This window comes from Mya arenaria, chromosome 9 (genome assembly GCF_026914265.1).
Source record: "Mya arenaria isolate MELC-2E11 chromosome 9, ASM2691426v1".
Classification (NCBI taxonomy): Eukaryota; Metazoa; Mollusca; class Bivalvia; order Myida; family Myidae; genus Mya; species Mya arenaria.
This window is the reverse complement of record NC_069130.1, coordinates 62414737-62441212: the sequence shown is the minus strand read 5'-3', so window position 1 is coordinate 62441212 and position 26476 is coordinate 62414737. Positions and strand designations below refer to the sequence as shown.

At 33.3% G+C, this 26476-nt stretch overlaps 1 protein-coding gene across 6 annotated transcripts; it reads right to left on the bottom strand.

Annotated features, from left to right (window-relative positions):
- Positions 1–720: 720 nt before the first annotated feature.
- On the bottom strand, positions 721–26476 carry LOC128203182 (uncharacterized). Of its 6 annotated transcripts, none has more exons than XM_052904478.1 (21): positions 26206–26476; positions 17840–17957; positions 16844–16933; positions 16071–16173; positions 15801–15903; positions 15391–15431; positions 12900–12949; positions 11854–11949; positions 11018–11074; positions 10610–10747; positions 9700–9864; positions 9109–9189; positions 8486–8566; positions 7572–7625; positions 6974–7186; positions 6474–6554; positions 3098–3211; positions 2808–2882; positions 2250–2462; positions 1504–1584; positions 721–1329 (listed from the first exon to the last, which is right to left on the bottom strand). In XM_052904478.1, the coding sequence occupies exons 2-21, from the start codon at positions 17877–17879 to the stop codon at positions 1262–1264; spliced, it is 1944 nt and encodes a 647-aa protein (XP_052760438.1). In that variant the 5' UTR covers positions 17880–17957; positions 26206–26476; the 3' UTR covers positions 721–1261. The 6 variants fall into 6 exon arrangements, with proteins under 6 accessions (XP_052760438.1, XP_052760440.1, XP_052760439.1 ...); XM_052904480.1 differs by having other exon boundaries at positions 17840–17954; XM_052904479.1 differs by having other exon boundaries at positions 26292–26476.

The following is a 26476-nucleotide window of genomic DNA, read 5'->3' as shown; positions in this document are numbered from 1 at the left end:
AATGACGACATGTTTTTAGTCCGCGGCGTCCATGACTTTATAAACGCCCATCCAATAAATAATGCATATGAAGGTACCGCAGCTCGGTTGAATGGCAAATGAATTGAGGAACCGACACATTTACTCTTTGTGTATGACTCACAATCCGTTTTAACTAATCTTACAGAAGACCGAATGATGCGGGTAAGTCAAACCCAAGAAACGTTTTACACGATCTTTAGACATATCATGCTTGTATGACTCTGCCTTCACTAAGTAATAAGTACTTTGAATACAGAGTTATACTGTTTGATACTTAATATAATTTGACGGAACCGCCTAACCTATTTCATTGGCACTTGGTTTAGACAAATTAAAACATGTTATTTATTTTTAGCACCATGTCAGTGTTTTTGGATACATATACATTCTAGAGGCTTGATTGTAACAATCTGCGCCCGTCGAAGTGCTGTCATATTCCATAGAAATAAGCATTTATGCATTATTATTTATTCTAAAAATACTTGAATCAATGAAATGTAGACGTGATGTTTTCATTGTCACAACAACACGCGTAATTTCTTTATGTGTGATTATTCCTGACATTAATTCGTATTTTAATATATATCTTTTTTAAATCAGCCTTTTTTGAATACCCCTTTGCTATGCCACATCTATAGGAAGTCCCTCGCCGATGATGTATACTGTCGTCACTTCGCTATCTTGAAGAATTTGTTTTTTCAAAGTTTATTATTTCATGCTAAAATTCAAACATTTTACAAACAATTATCAGTTACCTTTGATTAATGCTTTAAAGTTCCATAACATAAATGTACAATTGAACAGCGCACGAATATATGACCAAATGATACTGGTCGCCATTAACCGAATGAAATAATATACAAAGTCAAAATCGTAGCAAAACAAATTTGTATTTTCAGTGGATTAAAACATTTGTCCAATTTGATTCATGGTATTTACTATTTCTATTTTACTTATAAAAACAAATGCATAATCGAAAAACATGAAAGGAAAACAAGATATTCTTTGGTATACTTATTTTACGTATCCTGCAAACACAGGAGCAAACTTGAACAAAAAGACTAGAAAAAATATAATGGTATCATAATAATGTAAATGTTCCTAGTGTGTGTAAAATCGAACAATATATGCAATATTAAACTAGTTTTGTTTAATTTATACATGTTAACAAATTAGAATTAATGTAGGACGCATGATAACAAACTTGCTTTAGAAAATATTGAGCGACCCGACTAGACTTTTACTGAGTTTTATCTGTATCTCTCTTAACACTTTTCTGGGCCGGTCTTTTCAAATTCTCATACAGATCTGTAATAAAAAGTACGCATGAACTCATTAAAGCGATCCTGTCATGCATGTACATTGGAAAATAACGTTTTTTTTTGAGGAATTGTTTTCCTAGACTGAATGTTATACAATATCTGATGATATAACCATAGTGAGAATAATGACATAACTTGTTAGACTGTTGTCATCTCTTACCCTGGCAATTATTGTATAATGTTTCCTCCTGTGACAGATTTCCAGCTTCTTGAACAACGGGTAGAGTTTGCTGTGCAGAACCTAAACGACAATTGCGGTATTGGAGAAACTGCGAACTACTACATGTACGCGTACGTGTATGTGTTGATTTTGCACCACGTCATCAAGGTATTTGGACATTGCACACTTTTAGAAATACTTGTACGAACAGAGGAGGAATAACGACTTTTAAAAACATTACTGCAACTTTTACCTGTACGTATATCAACACAAACACGTTTACGTACACGTCGAGGTTTCGGAACCTCTCTAAAATGACAAATAGTACGACTACCAGTAGCCAACAGCCTGAAGTAAGAATACATAATAACACGAAATATTTAATCATTTCTTAATCACAATTCCTATAATTTTGGGTTGTCAACAATGATTAAGATATTGCTGGCCTCATGATAGTATCGTTTTGTTTGAGAATAACTCATATATGTCGTCTTACTTGAGACATGCTCAAAATTGTAACGAAAAATCGTTAGTAAAAATAGCCAAAACACGTTAAGTGATAATTGTGAAAGTCTTAGTAGAATAGAGCGCACATGCACACGTTCAATCTGCAGGTATGATTCATCAAAACTCTGAACAATTCATCAAAATAAAATTAAAAAAAATATCTTCTGATTTTAAATTTAGATACATAACAGTTGTCATAACTAGAATTACCACGAATATCTCAGTTAAATGTGAATTACCCTTTTTGTGAAAAAGTGCTTTCATTTCTTCGTTTAATTTTGCAGATTGGGAGCTTCTTGGAAGTGTTTTACTTATCGTAGTTGACAGTTTTGGGGTGGGTTGTCCGTGTACGTTGACCGGGATCTTTGTTATTTTGCCTTTCTTCTTTAATGCTGTCGAAGAATTATCTTGTCTGCCAGACACATGACCGATTGAGTTTGTTGATTCTGTTTCTGAAGCCGAAGGCAAATTTGAATTGATTTGGTATCGGGTCATCAGTCTTAGCACGACCATCCTTGCGTATCAATGCAATAGAAACGGTATTGATATGTGTTGGTTAAGTTCATGTACATACAGGTTTATCTAAGGAGGCATTCATTGAATTTCGAGGAAATTATGCGCTCTGAAGGAAGAAGATTATTATATGCCACATATGTTAATATGCGCATCATACGCTTACCAGTGATTGTCATACTAGAGAGAAGCAGTAATTTATTTTAACCGCATACACCAGGTTACGGCTATTGTCGAATGTAAATAAATCGGACTAGTATTGTTTGAAGACAGCCATGAAATACCTCTTTTTATTTGGCGCTGCCCATGGGAATGTTTGCCATCGTTCCCCAGGTGATCCGTGGATATATCATGTGTACCTAAAAACGCAAATATATACCGTTTTTGTACATTTCATAATGTTACGGACAATACAAATACAACATTTTCTATAGCGCAATGAAATTTCTATTTCAGGGAAGCTTTATACAAATACATTACCAGTTCTGTGTTTACTGGACATTTGTTCAGAGGGCAAACACTCATTCGACTACATAATGTTTTTTTTTTCAAAGGTAAATGTTCTGACACATACCTCTTCCTTGTAACACATCTTCATAGCAGTTCTCATCTTTATCGTCCGGATTATGGTTTACTAACTCTTTCGCTCGTTTCATCTTTAATGTTAAAGTTTGATCATCGGCATGTTCTGCAATATATTATATTGGTGTGTTATCAAAGAAAGTATCGTTAAGTATAACATAAATAGCAACATACACATAACACCTTTTAATTATTTAAGATTTATAATACGTGAACAACTACAGAAACAAGCTCAGAAGCCAAAAGTTTAAACATAAACCCTGTTTAATGGCACAGGGTAAACGCCAAAGACATAAAACACAAAAACAAAAAATCACAAACAAGAAACATGGAACAAAGCACAAAACTCCACAAATAGCACAGTGCATATATGCTATATACAAAAACTAGGTATGTTTATCAAGGATTGTTAGGCACCGCCTTGGAACGGTCAGTAAAATGTAAATTTACTGGGGGTTTAAGCCAGTTAATGTGCACAAACCTCACTCTTATCCCAACAATCCTGAATAAAGAAAAAACGTTAAAGGTAAATCTTATCAAAGTATGCATTAACTTGAAGACACTTTTAACAATAAAACAAATAATAATAAAATAATCGGTAAACCCTAAGTACTTAAATAATTGGAGATCCCAAATCTATCTGCGGATGGAGGAATACAATTCAGATTACCTAATGCAAAAACAGTTCAAAGATACGATGCAATCATTGTTTGAAACTATGACTATCATACACAGTCTACCTTAGAAAATAAATGGTTTAAAACTGTGTGAGCATAGAGTTTCATAATAAAAAGCATCATTTTACTAACTGGAAACAAATAAAGAAACTATTATTAAAAATAAAAGCGACGTAAATTAGGTAATATTTTCTTCCAAATGATTACCTATGTAAAATATTTGAAGAAATGACGTCACATGCCAAAACATTCCGAGCCAGCCAAAGACGGTTTAAAGATAACATAAATCTGCAATTTGTTTTCATAAAATCAAAGGACTGAAAGCTTAGTAGAGTCAGCCAAAGACGGTTTTAAAGATAACATGAATTTGCAAAATTGGCATAAGGCCACAACAAATTGATCATTTGTTCTACGGATTTTGCCCAAAAAACGTAGGAGCGAGCGAGCGAAAAAAAATTTAAAATACTTTTTTTTAAATTTAAGGCAATTCAGAGGCGAGCGCAAGGCGTAAAATAAAATAAAAATTAAAAAGTTTATTTCTTACTAAATTTATCATGCAATATGTCAAGAAATGCTTTTTAATTGCAAACATAGGTTCTTAGTTTAAATATAAATGAAAAGGTTTTGATTGTATCACATGAAAATCTGTCTCAATATATAACAAATGGCAATAAGATCCAGTGCTTTACTATTACTTAAGACACTGCCGATTAAATTGCGGGACAACACAATTGAAGCAGTATTAAACAAATCTGCAAATGTGGCACCGGTCATTATATTAGAGCAGGTGGTGGAATAAAGATGTTTCCCTTTCAAGACCTCGCCTTTACCACGAACCAATGGTTTATAGGTCCGTGCCTTGAAAAAAAAAATCATGACACCCTCCATAGCTTCAATGCCCGTAAGAAACAGGCCACTTTAATAACAGACCACTTTACTACAAATCGATCAAAGAAAACAAGTGGATAAGAACAAAGAATTGAGAAAATTAAAACAGTCATTTTACTTATAAAAGGTTTTATTTTCTGATTTTACTGATGTTATTTTTATACTGTACATGTATGTGTAATGCACTAGTCAATTGTAACCACGACCCCCAAGGTCCGGGGAATAGAGGGGACTTTGACTTTCGGTCCAGCCAACCCCGGGGGGGGGGGGGGGGGCATGGTTACAATTGAATGGTGCATAAATACAGACTGTTTCTGAAACATTTACAAGTCCTTCTATTTTTAACAATTACGAGTATAAAACTGAGAAATGCATTTTAGAATTTAAAAAATAACTCACGAAAACATGTTCATTTGTTGTAAGTCGAGTGTCCGTGTATTTTAATATAAGTTTTGCACTCAAAATCTGATTAAGTTATTATTTAACACTTAATTTTGAGTACAAAACAATGAATTACTTAAAACACACATAAATAATTATTGCCTTCGACGCTGTCAAACTGTTGTTGTTTACTGAAGACTATTATCCATTGACTATGACACTGCTTTTCAATTAAAAATGTGTATTTTTATATGTGTACGAAAACTGAAAGTATCCTGCAAATTAATACCGGAAATAGATAACAACGGTGCGTCCTGCAAATATTCCCGACAAAAAAGACTGTCAACAAATATCGGCTGTTTTGCGGTTACCCGGACCTGATTTTGTCCTGACACGAGAAAAGTTTGCTCGCGGAGAATGTAAAGCATGGAAATACCTTCAAAAAAGGCGAAATCGACGCTGCAGGTTCAAATTTTAAGTAAAAAAACTTCAGATAATAGAGGAAATTCAGAAGTAAAAAAATAAATAATATGCGCGGCCAAATAGTAAGTGCGGGCGCAAATTCTTTTTTTTTTTTTTTTTTTCGTTTTTCGAATTTTAGGTGCGGCAAATCCGACGAACAAATGATCAATTTGTTGTGGCCTAAAATCAAAGGACTGAAAGCTTAGTTATGTAAGGATGCTATATTCAACCCTATATTTTATTTCAGGAATCCATCTTCAAAAACTAGAAGCCAAGTACCCATCAAAGTATTGCCGTTATATCCGTGGTTTAATTAATTCATAGTAATTCATTAAGTCTATCTGCCCTGCTACCTGCTGGAAACATTTTAATTTTACGATTTTATTTTAAAACATCACCATAAAAATCGGGATGAGCAATACTATTAGCCATAAGCGAATTAAGACTACTATTGTACTTTGGTATAATATTATAATGACCATTAACAAAATTTGAGAAAGTTTTCCTTAACATGATGTACTTTTTAAATCCCTAATGCCTCATTGAATTATTTACATAAAGAATTTTGAACTCTTGAATAGAGACAGGAAACATAACAATTGTCTTATAAGTAGATCATACATAATAATTTCTATAATAGTTAACATCTTTTTATGCAAATGAAACGCAAATGTCAAAACATTGTTTTTATTTGTTAGCGATTTCATTTGCCGGTGAGTAGGTCGATTTATTTTAGATTTTGTTTAGTAAACTTGTGTTTCAATTGCGTTTTCACATTGCCTACACGTCGTGTTTTTGGAAACTCTCTTATTTATGTAGCATATAGTATAATCGTTTAACACTTCAGCTTACCACATGAACTCGCACGCAATAATAAATGAATTATAAAAATACAATATTTGATGATGAAACACTAATGATAATAATGACCGAACTTGTTAGACAGTTGTATTCTCATACCTTGGCAATTATTGTATAGTGGTTCCTCCTGTGTCAGAGTTCCAGCTTCTTGAACCAGGGGTAGAGTTTGCTGTGCAGAACCTAAATACAATTGTGGTATTGAAGAGATTGCGAAATGCAACACGTACGCGTACGTGTATGTGTGTACTTCATTTTGTGCCCTACGTCATCAAGGTAAGTGAACATTGCACACGTTAAGAAATACGTGTACGAACAGAAGAGAAAAAAACCTCTTATAGAAACTCTACAGCAACCTTTACCTGTACGTGTTTTCGGAACTTTTCTAATATGAGAAATAATACGATTACCAAGAGCCAGTAGCTAGAAGTAAGAATACATAAAAAAGCGATATTTAATCATTTCTTAAACACAATTCCTATAATTTTGGAATGTCAACAACAATTCAGATATTGCTGGCCTCATGATTTTAACTGTAGATATATAACAGTTTTCATTAACTAGTATTACCACGAAGAAAATCTCAGTTTAATGTGAATTACCCTTTTTGTGAAGACGTGCTTCCATATCTTCTTGTAATTTTGCAGATTGGGAGCTTCTTGGAAGTGTTTTACGTATCGTAGTTGACAGTTTTGGGGTGGGTTGATCGTGTTTGTTTACCGGGATCTTTGTTGATTTGCCTTTCTTCTTTAATGCTGTCGGAGAATTACCTAGTCTGACAGACACATGACCGATGGTGTTTATTGATTCTGTTTCTGAAGCCGAAGACAAAATTGAACTGATTTGGTGCCTGGTCATGTCATCCATGTTAGCGTCAGTCTTAGCACGACCATCCTTGCGTACATGTATCAATGCAATGGTAACAGTATTAATTTGTGTTGGTTTAAGTTCATGCACGTACAAGTTAATCTAAAAAGACCTTCATTGAATTCCGAGGAAAATATGCGCTCTGAAGGAAGAAATATTATATGCCATACATGTTAATATGTATGTGCATCATACGCTTACTAGTGATTGTCATATAAGAGAGAGCAGCAATTTTATTTAATCGCATATACAAGGTTACGGCTATTGTAGAAGGTAAGTGAATCGTACTGGAATTATGTGTAACCATGCACATTGAAGAAGGCAATGCAATACCTCTTTTAATTTTGCACTGCCCATGGTTATGTTTGCCATTGTATCCAAGGTGATCTGTAAATATATCATGTGTACGTAGAAACGCAAATATATACAGTTTTGTAATGTTACGGACAATAGACATACAACATATGCTATAGCGTAATGAAATTTCTATTTCAGGGATGCTTTATAAAAATACATTGCTAGTTCTGTGTTTACTGGATATGTGTTCAGGGGCCTAACATACACTCATTCGACTATTGTTTTTTTTCCAAAGGTAAATGTTCTGACACCTAGAATTTTGAACTCTTGAATGGTGACAGGAAACTTAAACAGTTGTCTTATATGTAGTGAATACATAATATTTTTTACAAGCATGTTGGTGCTACACGTGTATGCATGCTCCACACATACACTATTATAAATAAAGTATTTTGCAAAGTTGAAAATGTGTTTATATATTTTTATGCAAGAAAGGCTAATGTCACAACAATGTGTTTGTTTGTTAACGATTTCATTTGCCGTTAAGCAGGTCGATACATTTTAGATCTTGTTAAGTAAATATGTGTCTCATACGCGTTTTCAGATTGCGTACAAGTCGTGTTTTCGAACCTCTCTAATATATGTAGAATATAGTATGATCGATTAGAACTGACAAGCTTAAAGACAGTCAAGTACATAATGCTGTGGTTCTTTGATATATTGTAAAGGATGAGAGAAGAAGTTACGACCCAAAACAATTAACAAGAATTTTACATTTATAAATAATGTCTTTATAATGAAAACATGAACGCGACATTTACCGATATACTTAAGCTGAGCACATGTACTCGCACGCAAGAATAAAAAAAGAATTATAGTAATACATTATTTTATGATAAAATACTAATGATTATAGTGACCAAACTTGTTAGAGAGTTGTCATCTCATACCTTGGCAATTATTGTATAGTGGTTCCTCCTGTAACGGAAGTCCAGCTTCTTGAACCAGGGGTAAATGTGGCTGTGCAGAACCTATACAAAAATTGCGGTATTGGAGAGACAGCGAAACGCTACATGTACGCCTACGTATTGTCTGTGGACTTCTTTGTGTGCACTACGTCATCAAGATATGTGAACATTGCACACGTTAATAAATACGTGTACGAACGTAGGAGGAAAATCGACTTTCAAAAATCTACAACAATTTTTACCTGTACGGGATTTCGGAAACTTTCTAATATGAGAAATATTACGATAACCAAGAGCCAGCAGCCAGAAGAACGAATACATAGTAAAACATAATATTTAATCAATTTTAATCATAATTCCTATAATTTTGGATAGTCAACAACAATCATGATATTGCTGGCCTTATGGTAGTATCGTTTTGTTCGAGCATAACGAATATATGTAGTCTTGATAGATAAGATATCTTATCGTTCAATCAATATTATATTATATTTATCACTAAAAACAATATTACTATGATTATGATTATATAAATTATTATTATTATTATTATCATTATTATTATTATTATTATTAATAATAATATTACAGTTGTCATCTCATACCGTGGCAATTATTGTATAGTGGTTCCTCCTGTAACGGAATTCCAGCTTCTTGAACCAGGGATAAATGTGGCTGTACAGAACCTAAACGAAAATTGCGGTATTGGAGAGACAGCGAAACGCTACATGTACACCTACGTATTGTGATTGGACTTCTTTGTGTGCACTACGTCATCAAGATATGTGAACATTGCACACGTTATTAAATACTTTCTAAAATGAGAAATATTACGATTACCAAGGGCCAGCAGCAGAAGTACGAATACATAGTAAAACAAAATATTTAATCAATTTTAATCACAATTCCTACCGTTTTGGATTGTTAATAATACTTATGATATTGCTGGCCTTATGGTAGTATCGTTTTGTTCGAGCTTAACGAATGTATGTAGTTTACTTGAGACTTGCTCCAAATGGTAACGAAAAGTCGTTAGGGGTAATGTTAACAGTATTAATTTGTGTTGGTTTAAGTTCATGTGCATACAAGTTTATCTAAGAAGGCCTTCGTTGAAGATGAAGATATTGCAAGTTGTAAAAATTCAACAAGCCAAAGTGTTAAACAGAAGATTGAATGATACAAAAAGTGTTGCAAACCTGCAGGATTGTGATGTTGCGACAACGGCACAGCGGATCGCGGCTTGTCCCGTGTTGTTACTGACTTTACTTGTTTAGTTTTGTTTGATGGGGACAAGTTGCTATCGGGGATTTCATAGTGAGGCTCTTCATCGTTGTTGCATTTCGACGTACAACACGCGCCAGCTTTAAACATTTATAAATTACAAAACTAAGGTTATATAGTTGTTGAAAATACAATCACTGTCAATGAAATAATGCAATCAAACCGTGACTAATGTGTTCATACTTTGGAGATAGGTTTTGTTTATTTGAAACGATTTTTTCTTCCCTAATGATTCTCTGATCTGATATAAAGCAAAGAATAACATGTTCTATTTTCTTCAAGTTTGATTGCAATAGTATTTTTTTTATACAAGAATATTTTTATATAACTCGAATTGGTAGAGTTTATTTCATTCACTATTCATTATTATTATTATTATTATTATTATGATTATTATCATTATCATTATTATTATTATTATTATTATTATTATTATTATTATTATTATTATTATTAATGATATTATTATAAATATCAATATTATTATATAAATAATCATTATTATCATCATCCTCATCATCATCATCATCGTGGTCATCATCATCATCATTATCATCATCATTACTTTTCCTATTATTATTATTATTATTATTATTATTATTATTATTATTATTATTTCACGTTATACATCATATACATCATTCGTTAAACAAAGATGCTACAGATACATATATCACAGAAATCATTATTGGACATATTTTGGCTTTAACCTTCGGCTCCGGTATAATAGTGAAGTGTTTGTGTTTAAGACCTTTCTCAAATGGAGTTGGTTTTATAAGGTTCTTCAAATGCCTTTATTTGTGCCTCCATCGATTTTGTTTTTACCTGTTGGAACTAAAGATTCTTTTCCGCCAGAAACAATCAGGTATGCGCTTTCTGAATCTGTTGAACTTATAGACGATGAAGATAATCTGTAATTGGTGGATTTCAGCTTCGAATGATTGTCCATATCGTCTCGATGTTCTGTTTTTAAATATATAAATGATAGGTGTTTATTCGATTTGCCTAATAATAGATAAATACGTGTACAGAAATGGAATTTTCAAGCAGTATAGTGAATAACAATGCTTATTGGTGAAAACTTAACTATTAATACAGTTACCCATCAAACACCACCTTTAAGATCGGCTATGATCAGGCATTTTGTTATACAAAGCCGGCATTAAACTAGAAAAAGTGCAAGTTGAAAGATTTCCTACAGCAAATGTGTTTTACAAATGGGTGGATACAAACCTTTTCTAGTGTGATTTTGCGGCATCAGCACAGCGGATCGTGGCTCAACTTGTAAGGCTATAATTGATAAGTACAAGAAGATAACAACAGATTTCATACTTCCACAGATCAATATCCATGTTTTATTGAATTAAGTAAGTAAAGAACATTGAACTCTTAAATAAAGAGAGGAAACTTAAATAGTTTTCATACACGTAATTCATACAACATAGTTTCTACAAACATGTTGGTGCTACACGTTTATGTATGCAACATACATACACTAATTATGAAAGCAAGTATGATGTATTTTTTTGTTTTACCAATTTTACACGAGTTACGCTAACGTCAGAACAGTTTGTTTGTTTCATTACGATTGCATTTGACAACAGTAAACGGTAGGTTGGTCGATATATTTTAACTCTTTTTTTCGTAAATTTGAGTCTCAATTTCATTTACACATTGAAAGAAAGTGCCGTTTTGTCTCGAAACATCATTTCCGTGAAAGAAACTTCAGGGAATTTATCTTAAAGGAGAATCTAAACCATTTTCGAATCCATACTAAGACACTGCAATACATATGTCTTCCTATTGTTTCTTATGGGGCGTTTTCGTTCTTACTAGTACTGATTTCGAACGATTTTTTTATTCAACCCGATACTTCTATTAAATTAACTTGTATAAGGATTACATTAAATGACTACAACATGCATTCATAAATAAATATCATTGAAACATAGACATTTAACCAGAAAAAAGCATGAAGTACCCGTTGGCATCAATCAATGATTATAAAGTGCGTTCTAAATTCAATATAATTTTAACATAGACATTCAACCACAGACACCATACAGTACCTGTTGACAGTACGTCGCTGTCATTTATTTGCATATAGGTGTCGGGTCTTTTCGCCGCTGTCATTGCCGAAATATTGTCCGTCTCGTCATCGCTATCTGCATAAAATATTTCCTGGGTATTATTGAGTGCTCCACATACTGTAGAACTAATGTCATTCGTTTTAAATATCTCCTTGATAGTCTGATATTTGTCATTTAAATTGAAGAGAAATGGGAGTTTCGGAAGCGTGCCACTAAAACTAAAAGCGTGTGTTAAAACTAAATTACAATTATAATTGTAATTCAAAATTAGAGCATTTGAAAAAAGAAGAATTCCTATTAACATGCAATCAACTTGTGGAATGTCAAGATGCAGTAACGTTTAAGTTTTAAAACATTTGGTCAGTCATTTTAGAAGTCATGATGTTTCATTTTCTTTTTTAAATCAAAGCTAAATTAACAGTGTTGGAAATTCTCATTTAAAATAGGTTTTTATTACATTGCTTTCCTTTAAAATAAAATATAATTAAAAAAAAAAAAATGCCATATGGGTTTGGAAAAGGTTTTGCACAGTTCAGCTATAACATTCGAAACATATGAAGTGAACTATAAAGGTTATTAAAGTACGCATGAACAATAAGGGTCGTCCAAGTAGTCTTTTATTTTCAAAATTAGATATAGCTCAATGGCAGCAAGATAATAAGACGAACAAATTTCAAACACATCGCGTGAACATTTACCATATAAGTATATGCAGTGCTTCAAGTATTACTCATAGTACTATTATAAAGACAATAAATATGTATATGAAAAACTACAGAGACACAGTAGTTCTAAAAAGTTTAACCATAACCTCCGTTTAATGGCATAGGGTCAACGCCAAAGACATATAACACAAAACAAATAATCACAGACCAGAAACATGGAACAACAGCACAAACCTCCACAGACACCACACTACATATAATGTAAATGTATATGAAAGACTGGGCGTGTTTATCATGGATTGCTAGGTATCGCCTTGGAACTTAATTACTACATAAACAAAACAGAGTTGATGTTCTTACCCTCATCATCTGTCTGTTCGGCTTCGTCATCATGGCCTATTCCTGAGTCTCTAATGTAGAAAAATAAGAATTAATTTACGGTTTTATATCATCGAGCAATTGACAAACATGTACAAATGTTAATGCCTGGTTACCATGTATACTATTATTATCTTTGAGAAGGTGTTTAGAAGACCAAAAATACCGAATATATATTACAGTTATTGCAGTTTGTGTTTTAGTTCTTTACTTTATCTTAAATCCCACATGGAACCCATGAGAAACAACAACAAAAACATCAACAAAAATACGTAATACTAATTTCGACATTGTTATACATATAAATTATTTACACATAAGACCATCAAAATAATACCTACATAATACTTGATCACAAGGCATCAATATTTCAGTGTATAGAGTACCGTTTGCCTCAGACAAGGTAGCGATGTTTTAACCAATACATATTTTTATTTCAGAAACAGCCATGTTTTGTATGTCATATGGGCATTGCTTAATACGCTGTAATACTGGAACGTATAGTTCTCACATATTTGAAAAATAGAAATAAATTCTTATGGAAAACTATAGTGGTTTACCAATTAATTTGACCAGACTGCGATTAAAATTAAACATTTAACATAACCTTACTTGACCTTCTTAAAGTGATTATTTATTCTGTATAACTATTTCTTCTACTCATTCAAGTAATGGTGTCCTTTGTGGAACAGAATAGGCATTCGTTTTGAACTTATACGAGGAGTCTTCAAGTAGTTTATGTATTACTTAGAAAAACATGAGTTTGAGAGTGGTCAAGTTGCTAAGGTGTCCGCCTCTCACTTCAGAGGTCATGGGTTTAACCACACAGGGATACCTACTCATAGACGCGCAAAAAGGACACTTATACAAGTTTCTACTTATGCAACGGACTCGAACGTGATTCATTCCAGTCGTCACAATTGAGCTATAATAAATTAGTTTAAACCGAATTCTTAACTTGATGTATTTTGAATATTTTGGGACAGGATAAGCATTAAATGTCCTTTGTCTATTGCTACAAACGTACTGATAATTTCTATGGAACACATTAATGTATATTTATTTTCCTCTTTTGTCGGAATTGACATAACATAATAAAAATCTTTAAAGAACGTTTATATGAAAAAGTAAAATGAAACTAAGTAGCCAAAACTTTAAACATGAACCCCGTTTAATGGCACAGTTCCTTTTTCAGTAAAATTCGGCAACTACCGGTTGTTTGACATTCAACACAATGTTTGCAGTTAGATGCGACAACCACTGGTTGTTCGACATTCAACACTGTTTGCAGTTAGATGCGACAACCACTGGTTGTTTGACATTCAACACAATGTTTGCAGTTAGATGCGACAGCCACTGGTTGTTCGACATTCAACACTGTCTGCAGTTAGATGCAACAACCACTGGTTGTTCGACATTCAACACTGTTTGCAGTTAGATGCGACAACCACTGGTTGTTTGACATTCAACACAATGTTTGCAGTTAGATGCGACAACCACTGGTTGTTCGACATTCAACACCGTTTGCAGTTAGATGCGACAACCACTGGTTGTTTGACATTCAACACAATGTTTGCAGTTAGATGCGACAACCTATGGTTGTTTGACATTCAACACAATGTTTGCAGTTAGATGCGACAACCACTGGTTGTTCGACATTCAACACTGTCTGCGGTTAGATTCGACAACCACTGGTTGTTCGATATTCAACACTGTTTGCAGTTAGATGCGACAACCACTGGCTGTTCGACATTCAACACAATGTTTGCAGTTAGATGCGACAACCACTGGTTGTTCGATATGCAACACTGTTTGCAGTAAGACGCGAACATATCTGGTTGTTCGACATTCGACACAATGTTTGCAGGAAGACGCGAAAACGTGTGATTGTTCGACGTCCAACACAGTGTTTGTAGTAAGATGCGAATATCACAGGTTGTTCGACATTCGACACAGTGTTTGTAGTAAGATGCGAATATCACAGGTTGTTCGACATTCGACACAGTGTTCGTAGTAAGATGCGAATATCACAGGTTGTTCGACGTTCAACACAGTGTTTGCAGTAAAATGCGAATATCACAGGTTGTTCGACATACCACACAGTGTTTGCAGTAAGATGCGAACAAAATAAATAACCTCGAAATATGAATGACTTTGTTTTCAATTTTCATAAAACATGAGATTTCATATTGACAAACCTTTTATTCCATGAAAGGTCAGAATGAAATCGTATATATTACGACATTTTGCTATCAAAACTTTGTTTAAGAAACATGTCCATGATTTTTTTAAACAACCCTATTAGTTAAAATTTTACAATGTCTGTAAAGAAAGTGACATTGTCTTATGTTGAGTTAGTATTATGGGGGAAACCAAAAAAAAATCCAATTTGTCCTACTTGGTGACCACCAACCAAACTCGAATGTGAACAACTGTGTTACTCTAGAATATGTTTCAACAAATTCATACTCACGACGCCTGATCAATTGCTGCTTTGAGTGTTTTCATCCATTTCTGTAATAAAACAGTTCTTCGTTTATTTTTCATTTTAAGAAACACATTAAATTGATTTTGAAAAGAATAGATGATACGTATTTTTCATGGCAGCTCGTGTAAGATAGGTCCATCATAACCCGAGCGAATGGTGTTTTGCTCAAATGAGATTTACTGAGTTTCCACAGAACGCACTGCGTGAGGATAAGATAAGGATTTTCAGTATAGCCAACTATTTGGATCTACTTATCTGGGGTGGGAGGAAACATTTCATAGAACATATATTACTATTTTGGAAGGAGTTTATGAATATGATGCAGAAGAAGAATTAACAAACTGAATATTGAGCGAGTATTGCGTCGTCGACGATATGCGTAGAGGTTAAAATACCTTTTGCGACTTATTTGAATCACAGCAAAACACGATGTGTTCCCAGTCCGGATCGTTGAATGTCAGGTAAAAATACCGGTCACCGTTTTTGTGCTCATTAACACTGAAATAAAAGAGGGTAATGTTAATGGAATATACATAAACTTTCAGTATAGTAATTTATGTGATAAATAGTTTCACATCGAGTTTCATATTAAGTCACAATGTTTGCAAATTATGCGTTTTTTCTTATCTCCTTCAAAATACTAATTAAAATATGTGAGTGATTACCATTTAAAGACTGCCATAGAGAATGCAGTATCATAGTTTTTACTCTCTTCATCGCCATAGATATATAAGCACGCATGGGCAACAACTACAAACTTTTGGGACCCTGTAAGATAAAGCAAAAATACTATATATAAATAAATGTCGTTGCAAGCGAAAATGATGCTTGTTGAGGAAAAAGCAACCATTTGTTTTTTGTGATAGCGCTATACTCTTAAAATGGCTCTCCATAGAGTTTTTGAGATACTATGCATATCAAAATTGAAAAAAGAACAGCCATAAATAATGAAATTCCTAACCGGTTTAACTTTCAAACATAAGTGAGTATGCTATATTGCATGTTATTTGTCGAGACAATATATTATTTGTGTAGGTGATGTCGACGACAACAACACTTCAACGACATTTTGTTCGAATTCCTTCTACAGATGTCAGCATGAAAATATCCTTAAACTCAAAAAAAATATATAACAAGCTCAGTAGCCAAAGTTTTAACATAATGCCAGTTTAATGGCACAGGGTATACGCCAAAGACATAGAACACAAAAACAAAAATAACAAACAAGAAACACGGAGCAACAAATTAGTTTTTCCCCAAATAAATCCCTCTAAAATACTAACATTTTTAAACGATGATTGAATTTGCTCTAAAAATGTCAGCATGAATATGTCAGTGTACTAATTATCGTCCCATTGACGTTACATAACAGTAGCTTAAATCTAATAAATAAAAGAACAGTATAGAAGTTTTTCAAATAAATCCTTCTGATACGAACATTTAACACGGAAAAGCGATCTAAATTTATCCTTCTTCCTCAACTTTTCATGAAAGCACTTTCGGGAGAGTTCTACCAGCGCTTGCGCACCTGGAAGTGATATAAAGGCATTCATAATGATGTATAAAATAAATAAACACATTTATCGCATGATCATTTTGTGTGACTGTAATAGAGCAAACAGGTTTCCACGCGTGCACATGTACTGTAATTAGGATATTTAGATTTGTGAGTTAAAACTAGTTTAAAAGCACACATTGTTTTCCCACGAGTCTAAAATTGACTTCTTGGTTACTTAAATGTACAAATCTTAAATCTGATTAAATCAACACTGAGACACACTGCATTGCTAATTGCTAAAGGGATAGTGTCAAGAATCTTGTAAACCGTCTATAAGAAAATTCAAATTATTTTCGAGTCAGAATTTGACACAATCTTCCTTCGTATATATTCAAAGTTCTTAAAACATCTGATTTTTTCTTAAAGAATGGAAGTATTATGCTTGCGAAAGAATGAGCATCATAACTCTTTATTTTATTTTTGTTCTGCACACCTTATTTTGCATCGTGGCGATTCCTTAAACCGGAAGTAATATAAATATATAGGAATCGCATTACACTCACATTTAACCCTTCTAATATAAGATGTTTTAATACAAAAACTCCCTTATATCTCATTTCAGATCAATGTCGTTAGAGTAAGTGCACTAAATCTCTTTGAAAAAAGAAGATGATGAGAACAACGTTTGACATTTTTCAATTAGTATAGTTATTAACTTGAGGAAGATATATTTGAGGATTCATTATATATCACAAATGATAAAAATAAATTAGTACATTTTGTAAGATAATATTTATATAAACATTCGAAAACTGTAAGCACATGTTAAATGGAGCCAGTTGTTGAGTTATCTTTCAAACCCACGTATATTTGGTTCTTGCAAACACAGTCACACTTAACAGAGAATCACAAAGGACAGTAGAAGCTATACCATACCGATGCTTTTTAAGGGAGTCTGCTTTGCTTTGTCAGTCATTGTCCGCACAAATGCCCAGGTGTAGGTTATGAGCCGTCCAAATTTACAGTTTCATAGACGACTGTTTAAAGAACACTGCTGAAATGATATAAAAAAGTAAAGATTGAACGATCACTAATGCACCAGTCAATTGTAACCACGGCCCCTCCAGGTCCGAGGAATAGCGGGGACTTTTAATTTCGGTCCAGCCAAGCCCTGGTACCCCCCCCCCCCTCTGCGGGGACGAACTGATGGTAAAATCCCCGCCAAATGCCCCCGCACCCCAGGGACTCTAAGTAAGGCACATTCCCCGCTATATTTGGCGCGAATACAAAATCACCGCATTCACCCGGCACTGCGGGACCACCGGAAAGGTAAAAACACGGCCCATTTCCCCGGCTATCCCCGGTATACCCCGGACCTTGGGGGGCTGTGATTACAATTGATTAGTGCATAACTATATGGTAGAACATTTTGCCATAACAGTATTATCATGTAGATCACTCCCACTTCTAAGGTAAGTTCTGAAGGATAAGAACGAGTAAGATTTGACATATTACAACCGGATATAGAGATATCATAAGACAGGAGTTTAAAAATATTGTTACAGACAAAATGATATTCCTTTCTGGTGATGGGTTTTCACTGTGCTGTTTGTAGAGTTGTGTGCTGTTCTATGTTTCTTGTTTGTGAATTTGTGTTCTATGTCTTTGGTGTTGCCCATTGCCACTAAACCGGGTTTATGTTTAAACTTTTTGCTACTGAGCATGTTTCTGTAGCTTTTTGCATATATATTGATCGCAATTAATCGCAATAGAATAATATATATATGATATGCGATGGAAAGATTTATCACCGAAATAAACATGTTATGTCAGTTTGCACAGGGCTCGGACTCATTTTCAACGATGGTATTTCTTAAATTACTAATTTCCTAAATGACCGTAACGTTACGTTCCGTTTCGTTTTCATACAATTTTGCGCGTTTTTATCTGACTACAATTATCCGTCAATTAATATCTTTATAAAAACATACAAAGTATATTGTTACGTACTCGCTAGCGGTCAGGGGTGAACTGCTCCCGACTATTAATGTATGGTGTTTATTATGATAGAGATCTACTGGTTCTCCGAATCTCCCTTGGCAAATAGTCTAACAAGAAGCAGCATCCAGTAATTTGTCCGTTATGAAATGCTAACCAGGTCACACCCTTTAATGACAATATAGGTTGATGCAACTTTTTAATTTGATGCATTATGGCGTTTTACTCCTCCAGACATAAATATGTATATAATTTAGATTAGGATAAACATATATTAGCAATATAAGCATGTACTCTGATTACCGATGCAGCTTGTACCGTTTAAACTGGGTACCGAAAGCAGTAACGTTAACAATCACTGTCTAACGTATAACTGCTTCGGACTTCGGACCTAAAATGGTATGTTTCTCCGTAAACTATAACACACATCATCAGCATTGTAACATTGCATCATTTAAATAATACCAAAACATTTTCCATATAACCTCAACAATTCATTAAATATGGCACAGCACTTCAAATGTGTTCTTTATCTCGTTTCCGTATTACCAAAAGAATCTTTTGACTACTGCAAAACACATTGTAAGTAACCAAAATGATCTCTTCTCATATAAATTGTTTAAATCATTGTCGTTATAGTATAACTTGTTTAAGAGTAAACTTCTTGACGACTCTTGCTCTTGTTAATCAATTTAGATTTAACATTAAATTATGTGTATTTGCCGATAAATTCGATAAGAGCTTGTACTGATTTTAGCGATCGTTTTCAGACTAATATGACCCCAAAACCAGTTTGCTTATATACTAAAACTAAGTAAGATACGTGACCGGCCGATTAGCCGGCGAAGCCATTCGTGAAATATATAATTTTGTACTCACAAGGTGAAATATAATGCTATCTTACACTAAACAAACTATTATACTCTTAGTAGAATTGAGAAGAGAACATTTTAAACGTTCATAAAACAAATGATACACACCTTTGAAAACATAAATAAATTTAGAGGCATTTCAAATATCATTTAATATGTTATTACTTTAATTATTATACTATATGCATAACTTTATATTTTATCAGCAAAACAGAGCTCATGCCTAATTTGTATTAACATAACATGTCATTAACATAACATGTCTAGTTTGTCGGCAGCATTAAGAATATTATCAAACATAACTTTGAGCTGCCGATATTATTACGCACTCTGACACACACAAATAGATATAAATCCCAACAAATCAACATTTAATATACATCATTCTAAATATAATCATCACATACGTTTTTGTTAATCATAGAGCTGTTGAACAATAACTACATTACTGGTCATCAACTCTATATTTTAAGAGAGTTAAAACAAATTCGTTTAAAGACCTGGAAATAATATGTCTTGTAAATTCAGTTTTTTGAAAATTTAAACATGATATGAAGAGTTTAACGGTATTGAACACCGTAAAAAATCTATGATTCATATCCTATCAATTAAATTCAATGTCTGTTGGTATTTTGTATCAATGATTTTGAAAAATTGATTGCTTATCAAATGCACTTGTGATAACACCTATTATATATGTTATTACAAATAGTAATTGATATCATAAATATTTTTAAAGCTTTTAGTATTAATATAAAACTAACCTTACTTTCCAGTTTAAGATATAGTGCGCAAATAAGGCCCATTCCCTTTTCTACTGAATCATTTTAATCACTTAAGTCTTTGTCTATACTTTAACTTCCCGCTTCCTGGTAAATAAACCGAAACAAAAAACACTCTACATTTTACAATGAAAATAATTTTAATTTGGTTTTCTATACAATATGAGTCATTTTCTGATTAGTTGGTTTTCTAATGAACAAAAATAAAATAAATTCTACGGGGAAAACCCCAGTAGTCCGATATTCTTGTATAAGCCCTGTTTAGTGACACTAGCTTACCTCCAAAAGACATTGAACATTGAAGGACACAAAACGTAAAAACACCACAAAACCAACCAAACATGGATGACTTAAAACGACCTTGCCATGCGATCATTGGTCAGTTGTCCAGAGTGACTGCAGCAAACAGTTTAAAATGAATTATATCATTACATCACCCCAGTCGCATTCAATCTTACGCAGGTCTATGGCTACTGATATTAGATCAACTCAACCCAACTAAACTGAACTCAACTGAACTCAAGTCCGCTTATCTCAACTCATTCTGTGAAATTAAAAACGGGCACCGGCCGAAAATGTTCATTATTGGCACACATAACCAGATTTGTATATACGCTGCAGACTCTAAGTCTATCTATATATTATTTTGTACATAATGGTAGGTATACTTACATGTTCATCACATTAAAAAGATAGAGTTCTCGCATATGCATCGTTCATTTTAATACATTATTATCATTGTCAAAACCTATTAGTGAGTAGAACTACTTGTGTTTAAAGATGTATACAAATGAAATAAATTTTAGACTTGATACATTGAAAGAAATGCAAGAAATTCAGGGTTATTAACTGCCATGTTGTTTTGATTCAGACTGAAATTACAAGTTATCTCATCGTGGAGTTTTGGTGTTATTATCTAAACTTAGTAAATGTTATACTTCAATGGAATTTCCGAATGGTATTTTTTCAGTATCTAGTTAAATTTGTAATATTTATAATGGTGACATCTGGAGGAATCATTAACATCATTTTGGCGTTTTTAGACAATTATCAATTATACGCTGTGTAAAGTATATATGAATACATCTATATTTCATTCAGCTTGTACACTGCAAATATACCCCAAAACCAATGAATAACAATGGTTTTACTTTTGTAGCCCTTAAATTACGTTCGGTGTCATTATTTTAATATTTTGTAGCAATCTGTCAAATATGGAAATGGTAAATAACAAAAAGCAAAATAAGTAACACATAATGGCAGATGTCCACATTCATCAATGGCATTTCATCTTTACGTAGTTCTTTTAACACATGTGCAAATATCAAGCATCAACGCCCATTTTACGTTTTTAATCAAACGTGTGTGGTTTATTATAGCAAACGCCGTAGCAAAAGTCGACATACGAACAATATAACCTACCCCTCCGTCGGTGAAACATTGATCTGAACCATTGCTTAGAGACAAAATACACTATCTATAGCCGAATAGGCAGAACAAAATGATGATTGTAACTCGCCAATTTTGTTGGTATCTCCAGTACGTGTATACAAGCATTTATAAGTTATAATAAAAAATATCATACACATGATGTTGGTAAATGAGGTCCGCGATAAATTCAATGAACGATCTGGATATATGTATAGAATATATGATGACGCTTTGACTTCGGGAAAATAACCTGATTCGATTATTTAAAATATAAGGAGCAATATTATCCATGGTATCTTTTTAAACTTAGATGCCGTCTATACCACAGCTTTCACCTTATATCGCAAATTCAACTTCATCGAATAAAATTGTCTCGTTTAAAGTAAAAAATATTTTTATCAATATCAATATCACAAATACCATGGCGGCACTGCGATAAAAGTCCTACCACGTATTGGCCATAATATACTCTATACTGGTATCTACAGATTGATTAATTTTTGCCGTTATTACTTATCAAATACTAAAAGGCTCATTTCGATTTTTAATAAGTTCTCGTCTATCAACTGTTTTAGCATTTTAATAATTCTGAAAATTATGTCGACAATGTTCATACACTCTTTGATCGGATGCCAAGTTTGGAAAGCAAAACCGTAGATATGAATACTTCAGCGTTTGAAGAAATTCACATTGTTCATCCCACCACAGAGACTGCATATTGTTTCTAGTTAGATAGTAACCAACCATCCGCCTCATAATATAAAGGGGTAGTCTTATCATTCGTCGAATTTATACCATTATTTATGAGGTTTGTAATTAAATTAAACCATCTATCACACCATTTACACTTCTGTACGAGAGATAAAAAAATATTTACGTTAAATTTAGCACTCTCACTGTTTCCTGTAGTAAAATATTTCATATTTGACTCGAACATGAGGTCACTGAGAGTTTTACTAGGAGTACTTAACCTCACGCTAGCTGTGTCGTAGATTTTGGTGAGCTAAGTAGTATCTCATAGCCAAACCATATCAGTAAGAGAATAAGTCTACTAATCAGTATATTTGTATTTTATTATCATTATTTCTTGGTACAGTGGCCGCAAAGCTTAACAAGTTGTATTTCTGCGGCTAAAATGTCATATTACCTTTCGCGCCAACGGAAGAAATAAAAACATAATAACGTTTTAATTGTTTCAAAATCGTTGTGCTTTAGATAACTTTAAACAGTTTGAGGATTTATTTTTAGAGGTTTCTGTTAAAATATTTTGTCAATTTATATATGCTATTTGCTGAGATGATACTGCACAAAATGAGACATATCTCAGTGGTCATGTTGATGGGAGAGTAGGTTGAGTTACAGGGAGTCTAATACGACATATATAGGAAAAGTGTTGTGTTGTGGTGGCGTATACGATATCATGTCGTATCTTATAAAACAGGCAGCCATTTTCTCCCACCTCAGATAAGTAGATCCCATAATTTAGCTATGCTAGAAATTCTTATCTTGCCCACGGGCAAAGATAAAATGCCCGTATGGAACTTCTTCTTAATGGTCTCCACATTGTAATTACCTCCCTTGTTAAAGACTGTCGTCTGTAGCATTATGGAAACATTTTCTTGTGGTTATATTTAGAACGCTAATTAATTATTTCTCGCTTCAAATGTCACCATAAAACAGTTATCACGCACCTTTCAAGAAACAATGCTTCACCCTCCTTAGAACTATTTAAAGACCGATTTGACAAATAACATCATCTGAATCGCTGCGCGCATATCCATGACAACCACGAATTATCGCATATCCATGCGCAAGTATTTTTACTAAGCAAAAAAGAGTTCCAGCAAAAAAATACATTTTTACTTAATTTTGTTTAACTGAGGTGGGAGAAAAAGCATCTACCATAGCCGCTCGTGTAAGATAGGTTCATCCCGACCCTCGCGCAGGGTGTTTTGCGGAAACTCGGTAAACCTCGTTTCCGCAAAACACCCTACGCTCGGGTCGGGATGAACCTATCTTACACTCTCGGCCATGGAAGGTACTTATAGTCTCATTACTGTGATATACATGTACGGAAAGTGTATGTGGTATATGGGTTGTGCTCATCTTGTACTGTATTGAACGTTACATGCGTAATTCTAGAGCCGTCGGAAAGTACTGTGATCCTGTCAAATGACACAGAGATATAAAGTCAACTCCAAATATACACTTAACAAGTGACAAACAATACAACATATCACGTGACATGTATTGCTAAAATTACCTGTATTAATAAATCTTGTCATTCCATGTACACATATCCTTTGTTTTACATATCACTGTCAATGAAATATCAGCTAATTTTATTGCAAAATTGTATTTGTTGTCTGTATTATTAACCAGATTATAATTTCCGCATCCTACTCATTTTAACTATAATACACTCCAAAACGTTGTCTGTATGATTAACTAGATTATAATTTCCTTACCATGTGCTTACAATTTTAGTTCGTGACCAATATCGAGTGTATACTTGTATTACTGTTTGTAGACCATTAATATGCACTCTTTGTCATTAAACTTTGAAGTGATCATCCACGGCAGGAGGGCGACAGCTTCAGAATGACGTTCTCTCCAATAACTTTCATTTATATAAGTTTTCATTTGATGTACATGACCAATCTGAGCGGAAACTGCTCCTTTAATATTGCAATGGAGACATTATTATTTTTACAATGATGGATACACAGATCGGTGTCAGTTCAAAATTTATTTCAACGGGGTGATAACGGAAAATTTATGTTCACTCGTATCAATGGATTTCAAGAATATTTCTATTATGCTGAAATTTAGGAGAAAAAGCGTTAATTCTTTTACTTTTCCATTTAAACGAAACAAAGCGCAGTCTATGCCACTTATAGAGCCCCGCCTACGTTTAATTACCGGAGTTGTATTAGGTGATTAGTTAACTCAAACACTGTATCCAAAATAATTTTTTGAGAGTGCTCCATAAGGCGGTGGTTTTGTGAAATGGTTTGTCAAAGTGTTTTAAGAAACTAAGCTCTCAATCAAACTCTTATGAAATACCAATACGGGGCTATGTAAGCGGAAAGACAGCAACATGTTTAATTTCATATAATGAATAAATAGCCAAGTTATCCTCTGATGATTTAAAATGAAGATGAACTATTTTTATCAAATGATTTTTTAATATATAAACAACTATAAAAATAAACGTCTGATTTTCTGGCAATTATTCGTTATACAACAGAAAAATACGTGATGGTACAATATGTGATCAATATTACATCGTGACGTAATTATAGAAGTGTGTTCAAAGTGTTATATATGAGTGTGTTCAACTGAAGCACATATATACAAAACTGTTGAAATGCATTGTTTTCTTGTTATTGAATTATTTCATGGACGGGGTTCCACGTTAATGATTATCCAGAATTGCTAATCAAGTTTTCATAAGCTTCCTATGCCGTAAGAGACTTCTGATTTGTTCAACTTTATAACGACATGTTATTTTAGAAATTGTCCGCGAAAAAAAATAAGTTATTAAGAAATATCTGCCTTTGCCAATCAATTCTTGTTTGAATTGACTATCAAAAAGTAATTGATACTATTTTGACTATAACGATTTTATACATGTATAAATACTAAGGCTTTAATGGAAAATACAACGTTGAATCAGTTATACACACAGCATACGATTCATGGATTAAGTGGACAGTGACATGTTTTCATGTAATTTGGTGTGCCCAACGCGCTACCATTGACATATAAATAAACAGGTCAAATAGTGACGCGAGGCCTACATTAGGTGTTTAAGAACCGCTTTGCAACTTGCGCAGAACCCAATTAAAATGATTATTAAATGCATGTTAAATGGTGGGCTATAAGTGTATTACTTATATTGTTTTTCTGTTATACGCACTCTTAAATAATTAAACTTACTTGAATTAATGTTTGCAATTCGTCACAATGCATTATATTTCAAGTTTAACATCGTGCTCTTATAGTCGATAAGTGTAAGTCGCTTCAATAAGATCTATTTAATAGGCATTTCATTTTATTTATGAATGGAAATACAAAGTCTTATATGTGTGTGATAACAACCTACAATTTTATGCAGTTTGATAATAATAATAATAATAATAATAATAATAATAATAATAATAATAATAATAATAATAATAATAATAATGATAATAATAATAATAATAATACTTACAGGCTTTCCGAAAGTTGTAAGTTACAGTGGTCTGTTGCCCGGGTTTTAGTAATAGTATATTTGGCGAGGCAATGAACAAAACTTACTTTTGATTAATAGCGCTCCATATAACGCTTGCTAATAAAACATGCCTTCCTCATATGTTTGTTATTCGAATGTTGTAAAACGTTTCTTAAATCACATGTAAAATTAAACATTTGAGCCAGTGTACTTATACAAGTTTACATTTAGTATGATTTATTCAAATCCCAAAGTTTTTTAACAACGTTCA